The following is a 9,517-nucleotide window of genomic DNA, read 5'->3' on the forward strand; positions in this document are numbered from 1 at the left end:
AAAGATTTGACATCATTACGTTCACAGCCTCATTCCCTTCTGGCCCAGCAACAGAACATATCCTGGATGTTCGGTTTCGATCAACAGCCTCGTGGATCTTCGCCCTTGCGAAGTTTCTTGTGGTCAGGGATAACTGGGGAGACGCAAAGCAAATTATGCTGAGTCAAGGGAAATGGAAGCTGACAATTGCGGCGCCTGCCTCAGATCTTTTTGTGGTATGACTTTTCTTTGTTTGTTTGTCTGTCCAAGTCGAAGATGTTTCTTTAATTAATTAGTTAATTAATTAATTAGTAAATTAATTAATTAATTAATTTTATTTACCACGGTTATATACAGCACAGTGTATGTAACAAAAAGGTTCTTGAAAATTATCAATTACGTCTTCCCCTAGTCTATCCACCTTCAAAAGAAAGCTTCTTGATTTCCTCAGTTAATTGACATAGTGGAGCTATTAGAGTTCGATCACGAATATTGTAATCGCATTGGCTACGCTGCTCATTATATATTCTGGGACGGAAAGGCATAACTTGCGCAGTTTAAACTTCAAATTAACGAAGTAAAACGTTTCACGTCATTGGAAAAGTAATCAAGATCCATACTTCAACAATTAGGCTATTGATTGTCCTCTTCAACTACCACTATCAACTATTCCCTTCTGTTTCTTATGATTTATAGGATTATCTAGTGCTCTTACCACAAGAGTATTACAGACCACGGAATCTCGCGATGCAGGTTTCAAATCCTTGTACACTGAGCAGGGATGATAAGTACTGTGTTCACTTCACTTACCCTAGCCTCAGACAAGCTGGGTTTGTCACCATTCAGGCGGAAGATAACTCTGTTGTTGGTGGAATCCGGAGAAACCAGCGAGCGGGAGATATTCCTTTTCGGGGACTCTTGTTGAGTGGTTCACGGGTAAGTGACCTTAAATGATATGTTAAACTGAAAACGTATATTACTAGAAAGGCGAGCGTACTTGTCACCAAATTCGGAACATAAGCCCTTTTGAAAATAACCCCTTCCCCACTTCTCTGCCTAAAAGTATATTAATCGTAGTAATCTTATTAATATGACCAGCTCCCAGTTGGTTGGATTGATAGCTCAGTTGGTAGAGTATTGTACCGGCATCGCAGAGATGGTGGGTTCGAATCCCTTCAAGCCTGTTTTTTTTTCCAGGCTTACTTTTCGCAACCGGATAAATAACTGCGAGGTTCTTTCTCCTATTTAACATAATCATAATCGTAATCATTTTAATTCTCCAAATCTCAGACGGAAACATCCTTCCAGAATGACTGAACGATTTGCCTCAGGGGAGCATTCCTTCCTCTCAAACTTCCAGAGAATTAATTTCAGTCCCTTAAAGTGCACCTTACCCCCCAATTTTTTTTTCTCTTAAATAAATCTTTGCACCTGTTCGAAACATACTGCGCTATTTGGCGCCTTTTTCAGCCAAATCTTGACTTTTTATAGGCTGAAAAAGTTACGAAATCTAGCCATCATCTGTCCCATGACCGACCTAGTAAGGGGCATGGGTCTATTCCTTACATGACGTCACAAACTGATTTGCATTGTATTAAGTCTTTGTGCAAATGCATGCAAAGAAGTTTGTGACGTCATGTAAGGAATAGAAACATGCCCCTTACTAGCTCGGTCATGGGACAGATGATGGCTAGATTTCGTAACTTTTACAGCCTATAAAAAGTCAAGATTTGGTTGAAAAAAGGCGCAAAAAGGTTCAATGCGTTTCGAAAGATTTATTTAAGCGAAAACAAATTTGGGGGTTAGGTGCACTTTAAGGTATTTTTGTACAGTTTATGACTATGTGGATAAAGCAGATCTTCAAAGGGGCTGTTAAAATCCAAAAAGAAAATTGGGTGTAACCATGTATTTTTCAGAGATAATCAAGCAGCGATAATCCTAAAAAGCTTTAAAATGTAGATTAATGTATGGCATTTTCTGTCCAAATTGCAGCACAATTATCTCTGGAAAATGCGTGGCTCCCCCCAATTTTTGTTTTTGGATTCCAACAGCCCTTGCCTACAGAGCAAAAAGTTATTGAATAGCTCACTTTGTAAAAGAGAATGCCGGGGAGCTTGGGGCGAGAGTGGGTGCATGTTCAAATTGGAACGTTTGGGAACGCCCTTGTTTACAGCGTACGTGCTGAATCACACATCCAAGCTAACTTAAAGAGTCAAGTTTGCAATTCTATCTCGCGCAATAGCGCGAATGAGCGGCAGCAATTTTGAAAGCAAAACGCTAGAAAATAATTTTCCGAGTTGTACTTTGGACGTTAGATTCTTTGTTTCCGGGACAAGAAAACGATTCCCTACAAGACATAGCATTAAATGAACGAGGGAGTACTGAAATTGAAAAATTCAGTTAGATAATTGCCTGATAAGCGCTGAAACAACGACTGTCCGACTTTCACCGAAAACAAAAGTAATTCAATGGATCATGTATGAACGACGCATGTAGAGAATCAATTGACCCTTCCACGTTTTTTTAAACTTTGAAATGGATCAGTTAGCTAAAATTCATCTTCACCGCTTGAAAGAACGGCTTAAAATCAATAAAACTGCTACGTTTTAGAGAGATATGTTGAAAACTAACAAGGCTATGAATTCACAAAGTCCCAAGATTTTACAGACTTTTGTATGGTGCGGGGTACAAACGTCTGTAAATATGGCGACTTTGCAAAGCTTTATCTTTGCTCTCTGCTGATATATCACTTTCAAGACGTGGAAGGGGGCTATTATTATAAGGGTCTACTATTATTATTATTGGGAACGTAGCCAGTTTTTCGTGGGAACGTTCTTAGATCGTATGTGGAGATGAATACAAATTACCCTCTGGAAGTGTACCTACTTGAATCGTGTCCAACATGCTGACATGCAAAGTTTGCGTTGCCTAGTGACACGATCATCAAAGTATACCGAATCACTCTACACTGATATGTCAATTTAGAGGCTTCAATACGTTAAGACTCGAAAACATTCAAATCCTAGCAGCATCGAGGATGTTTATCACATGAACCTAGTTTAATGGCCTTAGCTCCCACGGGTCTCCGGTAGCTCAGTGTCAGAGCATTCGAACTAGTTATCGGAAAGTCGTAAGTCAAACGCACCCTAAATTTGACTCATTTTCCTTCGCACTGTAATATTAATTGGTTTCGATTATTATGTTCGGGTTGTGGTCAAAATTTCTTTTATTTCCGACATAATCATGCAGTGCTCGCTGTATTCATGCGCAACTTGGCGCATGCTGCTTGAAAGTCCGCTCAGGCCATCCCAATAAAATGTTTCGCTTCCCATCGCCCCACCAACCCATTTTTTTTTTCTCGAAAAGTTAAAAAAAAAAAAAAAAAAAAAATCCAGATTCAATAGTCAAAGAAGCAAATACTTTAATTTACAAGCACACGATCATGTTTTATTAACAACAATTGGTATGATGTGATGTCCTAGGCTTGTTTTTAATTAACATCGATACTACTTTTGTAGATAACGAATAACGGACAAAGAGACCACGTTTTCTTGTTGACTTTGTAACCAGGCTTTCTTACTTAGCAGCCCGGCCTTCTGTGGAACCCACACCCGTCCAAGTGTTCATTTTATTGTTTGCTTTTTTTTTTTTGTTTGCCCGACCGACCGACCCACCATCACAAGATGGGAAAACAAAACATTTTAAACTGAGATTGAATCTTTTTGTTCGTGGTAGTGGCATTCGGCACATAATGCCATAGCGTAGTCAACAATCAGAAGTGCACTCGCCTCCTTGATGCCCTGTGTGGGCCGGTTGAGTTTGTTGTTGCTTCTCGTCCATGTTCCGAGTGTTTTTCTCCGGGAGCTCCGGTTTTCCTCCCTCCACAAAAACTCCAATTCGACCCGAAACGCACGGACACCTTTGAATCGAGTTTCTCATTGAAGAGCTGTTTGGTGCCCCTTGTGTAAAAACTTTACGTTTTTTAGAAATGTCTCTTCACGAATTTAATCTTATAATGTGCAATTATTAAAAGTATAAAAACGTATGCTCTCCCCCTCACCCTCGTCCCCTCCTGACCTTTTATTTTTATTTTCCTTTTTCACCTTATTTTCTCAATGTTGTATTGTAATAAAAAATAAAATAAAACTAAGCATAGGATATTGTTGACAATCCTAAACTTTTATTAACCATTTTTTTTTACATATATATATATATTTGTAGTGTAAGGCGTTTGCAACATTAATCTACGCACTGACTGAAAAATATAGTATAGTTTATGGAATGGCGACTGCATATGAAAACATCAACTTTTTCGACTGAAGAACACGAAAAGTCCAAAAGTTATTTTGCTTTGGCAGATGTAATTTATCAATACACTAATGAAAACCTCAAGTGGTTTGTTATCTTCATTTATTTTTTTCTGAAGCACCTCAGCGGTCCGGAATTCTAATATCTTGAACCTGATTGGCCCATGACGAGCGCTTCAGCGGTTCTAATTTTCTCATCCGGACAACCCGTATAGGATAGCTCTTGAGCGAGCGAAACGCGTTTAACAGCAGCTCCGAGAAAACGGTGGTTTTAAGCTCTAAAATAGTACATACCTATCCTTAACCGTTGTAAAGTGAGAGAAAAATTTAGAAGACAAGTCGAATAAAAAACTTGGAAGTTTAATTTCTAAAAACTGCATTCATGTTAAAAAAACGGTTGATCTGCGAATCAACGTCATTGCGGTTTCTCTTTCAAAGCAGTCTTTGAATTCCGTTTCTCAGATGAAATTTCTTTATTCCGGTAACAATACTCCAAGTTGCTTCATGCCACAGAAACAGAATTAAGGTCCGGCTATGTAGGCCACTTAGGCTGGTAGTGCGACTTTACCCTAGTATATTTCATTGAAAGTCTTACATGTTGAAAGAACTGTGGGTGACGCATTCCAATATTTTATTTCTATGAAATATCGCGTTTATTTTACTTGTCATTTGTTTCATAATCGTAGTGTCTCCTTTTATCGTTAGTCATTTCTTTCCCCTCAGGCTTTCGAACGGCTTATGTAATTTCAATTGTTTCAATTGTGATCGTTTTAAAAAACGCGTTATTCACCGGCGTTCTGTTTAGAGCACGGCTGTCGGTCTACGCTAAACCTCAAACACAGTTTTTCCGTATACGGCAGTAGCAATAACATGCACGTGAATTGAATTATATGCGATATAAGAATTTGATATTAGAAAAGGCTTTCTTGGAAGACGCCAAACGACGGGTGAAGGAACACGTTCTCAAAGAGCCACCTTGTTACAAGCTACTGTTTAAGCGGCCGATTACACTAGTGATGGCTGGTCTCCCGAGGAGAGGAAAGACTACGCAACCGAAGCGTTACGACAGAGTAACAGGAATTTAACGTTCGCCTTATCTGAAGCCATAAATCATTCATGCCTTTGCGAAATTCCCGGCTAACTACAGAATAAATTACAGGGTTTGCCGACGAGTTAAGCAGTACACAAACCGTCATTGTGTAGGTAAGAATTTCAGTATAGTATTCTTGTTCCGATATTGCCGACCAAAACACGGTAGTGAGACGAAGAACGTTTAAAGGAAGCATTGAAACAGCAAAGACTAGCACGAGGGGAGTTAGAATTTTTTTGGCGCGTTTGTTGTGATTTAGGCGAACGCTCTTAATGTTGTTTATAGAGGTGCCGCCTTCTATGTCTCCAGCGTCGTTCATGCTCTGTCCTTCTTGTCTCATAGCTTTGATGAATACATTGCATTCATTTATTTTGCGATTTATTGCGACGTAGGTGGAAGAAATGACGATAAGTGGCAAAATGTACGAAAATAAAGTCAGTAATACCGAATAGCCTCGCGCTATTATCAACTCATGGTCCCAAGAAGGCCAACTCGGGCCACACCATCTACCCGAATTCGCGAGCTTGCGATATCCAACAAAGAAGTACAGTGGAAAGCAGAAGATTAAGAACGATGCCACCCATACGCAAACAGCAGCGGTCTTTGCTTTTTGCAACAAGGTTTTGGTTTTGTTTCGGGCAGCTGGCTTGACTGAGACCACTCTGCGATATCGGTCTGCGGCGATGACCGCAATGAACCACACGGAGGCGCCATAGAATATTTCAGGAACAGGATACAAGTAGCGGCAAGTAAACTCTCCTAAAGGCCAGTTTTTAGGCAACTGATGCTTGATAGTCACGATCGGAAATGCCAAAAGAAGTATACCGAGATCCCCAGTGGCTAAATGTTGTAAATACAGGTCTCCTGGTTGTTTCTTTTTTCCCAATCTACTTATCACGATGATCACCATAACGTTTCCAACTACTCCAAACAAAGCGATGAACACCTGAAACATTAGTTTTAACTGCTCAGTAAGAGAAACGTCCGCTACGTGAACGTTGGCGGGCAGTGAATCATTCCTCAAGGAAAAGTTCGTCGTCATATTTTAAGTTCTTGGAAGCTTTCTTATCTCTCTTGTTGAAAACTGACACTTATTATTTAATTTCACTCGTAGCGTTAATACAGACGCAAAGTTTAAAATCTTTTTCCCTCAGCGAGATCACGCGATCGTTAATACAGACGCAAAGTTTAAAGTCTTTTTTCCCTCAGCGAGATCACACGATCTTCGAAGAAAGTTCCTTCTCCTTGGAGCACCTTCGTTGGTAGCAAGCTTTCCGGTGTCGCGAAAGTTTTCCGGAAGACGAATATTGCTGTAATTCAAAACTGATCGATTAGCCTTTTCCCATTTTCACTAAAACGTTTTATCCAAGGTACACAAAATGGGGATTTGTCCTGTAGTGTCTAGTTCCTTAGAAACCACAGGGTGTCAGTTGCATGTCGTGCGTTTTTAGTACTGCGTCCTGAGTGTAAATAACATGTAAATTAACGGACCCGCCCAAAAGCAACTTTTATTTATCTCAGTAAATGACATGTTGATTGGGATCTGTCAAAGAAGATCTTAACAACCAGCAAATATTTGGATAAGAAAAGTAGTAAAATGTTATGAGATACAAGAGGCTGTCAGAACCTCTGCAAATAACAACTCGCGCGTCAAGTTAAAAGAATGTGGCGCATTTAGACTCGAAGCCCTGGGTTTACTGAATGTGGACTCTGTTCAAAAGTGATATAAATTAGGTGATGGTTATTAGGTTCATTTATTGCAATTTCTACATTCGTCGTAAATATAATAAAAGGTATCAATTGGCCGTTATGTTAGAATTGACTTCTGCATCCGTCAGTTTTACAAGACCCCACGCGGATAGCGTGCGCGCGATTGAAAACTCCATCGTATTCTGACGGATAATATTGTAGGTAGTGCAACGTTTTACTTAAAACGAAGCTAACGTGCACCATGACATAAGAGGTTAATGGAAAACGTCTAAATGACTTACATATGCTCTGCGTATTGACTTTTGAGTGGAATAAGTTCCGCGCATCCGGGTATTGAATTTTATGCGTCTTTTTTCAACAAACCAGGGGATAACCCGGTGTGTGTTATTAGGTGAAGAAAAGAATGAATTAAACTGGAAGCACTACCAAACCAAGCCGCTGCCATGTAACAAAAGCAGTTTATGTAGGATTCATTTTAAAGCAATAAAACAAAAGCTTTGGAAAGGAGGTCCAGAGGTTCATTGTGTAGAAAAAGATAAAGGTTACGATTTGAAGGAACAGAAGGAGAAAATTTATAACACCAAAACATGAGTAAAAACACTGAATTTATGGATAAAGTTCTATAAATTAATGTATGTATAACGTTAAATGGACGGAACTATGAATTAATCATGGTCGATATATTTTTGTTTTTTAGTTTTTTTTTTTCATCTCCGCAGAATACATCAAAAACAGTAATAATTTTTTACCATTAAAAGGAAAAAAAAAAAGAAAATTGTCTATGGAAGTTTTTAAAATGTTGCGTCTGTTACGACTTCAAATTTCGGCGACGTGCCTCACGGCTTGCCAATTGTCACAAAAAGCAATATTTTAAACAGTTTGTTTTGGCGTTTATCTTTGAAACGAAGCGGCAAAGAACGTCGACAAGATTCCCCGGCTGTCCTGGCCAAGTTTTTCTTGTATATTTTCCAAGGGAATGCAAAGTCTGTTCTGTTATATCAGATCCTTTTGATGTCTACTTACTGAATTTTTAATAACGTTTTGAAAGAACTGTCGGTAGTGTTTGAAGCATTATACCCTTAGGGCTTGGCTCCTTTAACACTTACTTGATAGCGCTTTCGTGCAAGTACGGAATGAGTAGTTTTCCATTTTCTTGTCACGTAGCTGTCATTGTGTATCACCATATTTCCCTTCTGAGGAGATGCAATTGCCTCGACGATTCGCTGAAACACTTCTTCTATATGAAGCAATTAACAAGTTTTTTTGGAGGTAAAAAACTTTATTCCAGAATGGTTCCATTTTAATATTCTTTTGCTGAAACACTTCTTCTATATGAAGCAATTAACAAGTTTTTTTGGAGGTAAAAAACTTTATTCCAGAATAATTCCATTTTAATATTCTTTTGTTTGCATTCAAATTAGCACTTTTTGCCTCGTTCAAGGTAATATACTGAGACTTCTAATTTTTGAGCTTAAGAACGTAGGTAAGGAGGACTAATTTGAATACGAACAAAAGAATATTAAAATAGTAGCCACTTTGGAAAAAAGGTCGGCTCTGTTCTCGAGTTTCGGCTGTTTGTCATTTTGGTCAATTGAAGTGAGGGAGCGCTATATCATTGGCAATTCGATGCCAACGCAAGACGAGTCAGAATGGCAGAATTGATAAAGTCAAGGGCCTTAGGTTCAGACGAGGCTTACAATCGAGCCAATGTGGTAAACATTGCCGAGAAGGCATAAGTCAGTGTCTAGACGCACATTTATCTACAATCTCGGACAAAACTGTTAAGACACTGTTAGTAAACTTACAAGTTTCTCAGTTCAATTTTTCTACATCGAGAATTCATCCCGTCCCCCTTCATTGGTGTTGTTCCGCCACCGAAGAGAAGCCTGTTGAATCGTCCGACGCTCAAAGACCTTGAATGGATGAGAGTGAGGGGGAAACGAAGCTTTCACCGCAATTTTGTCAATTATTTCTTCAAGAATGGTGGAGACTCAGCTAAAATACGCGCGCATTTCGCTCGTTTCTCAAGGAGTTTTACCCACGATTGTACTTAAAATGACCTAACAAATAGATCTAATGATCGTCTTATACCATTGTCTAAGCTAAGCTTCGTTTAAAGAACCCGACGTTATATTTTAATGATCTCATCAATCTTTGGGCCCCAGCAAGCAAGAAATGATTGATTCTCAACAATTTGCTCTGTTAATTGTTTGCGCGGCGTCACGAGACATTTGTTGTGATAGCAACATGTTTTTAAAAGAAAAAATGATAATATTTTAAGCGCGGAAACTCCTTCAATTATTTTTTCTTCAGTGGGGGCCCTATAGATCTCCTAAACAAATTTTGTGTAAGTCATTGGAAGCAAATTTTAGTTTCGAAAGAAAATGCTTCGAACGATCATAAATAGAAAAAAACATTACGGACAACCTGT

At 39.0% G+C, this 9,517-nt stretch overlaps 2 protein-coding genes across 3 annotated transcripts in view; one reads left to right on the forward strand and one right to left on the reverse strand.

Annotated features, from left to right (window-relative positions):
* The window catches only part of LOC146466964 (uncharacterized), a 76,009-nt gene that overhangs the window by 58,580 nt on the left and 7,912 nt on the right, over nucleotides 1–9,517 (forward strand). The window contains exons 28-29 of one of the 2 annotated variants that reach the window (XM_085126699.1): nucleotides 28–215; nucleotides 676–915. In XM_085126699.1, coding sequence (XP_084982825.1) covers nucleotides 28–215; nucleotides 676–915 — 428 coding nt within the window. The remainder of the gene's footprint in view (nucleotides 1–27; nucleotides 216–675; nucleotides 916–9,517) is intronic. The other variant, XM_085126700.1, reaches the window with a different exon arrangement.
* On the reverse strand, nucleotides 3,383–6,432 carry LOC146466997 (galanin receptor type 1-like). Its single transcript, XM_085126696.1, has one exon. The coding sequence runs from the start codon at nucleotides 6,416–6,418 to the stop codon at nucleotides 5,297–5,299; it is 1,122 nt and encodes a 373-aa protein (XP_084982822.1). The 5' UTR covers nucleotides 6,419–6,432; the 3' UTR covers nucleotides 3,383–5,296.

The sequence above is a fragment of the Pavona decussata genome, unplaced genomic scaffold (genome assembly GCF_977016875.1).
Source record: "Pavona decussata unplaced genomic scaffold, jaPavDecu1.1 SCAFFOLD_140, whole genome shotgun sequence".
In the NCBI taxonomy this organism is placed as follows: Eukaryota; Metazoa; Cnidaria; class Anthozoa; order Scleractinia; family Agariciidae; genus Pavona; species Pavona decussata.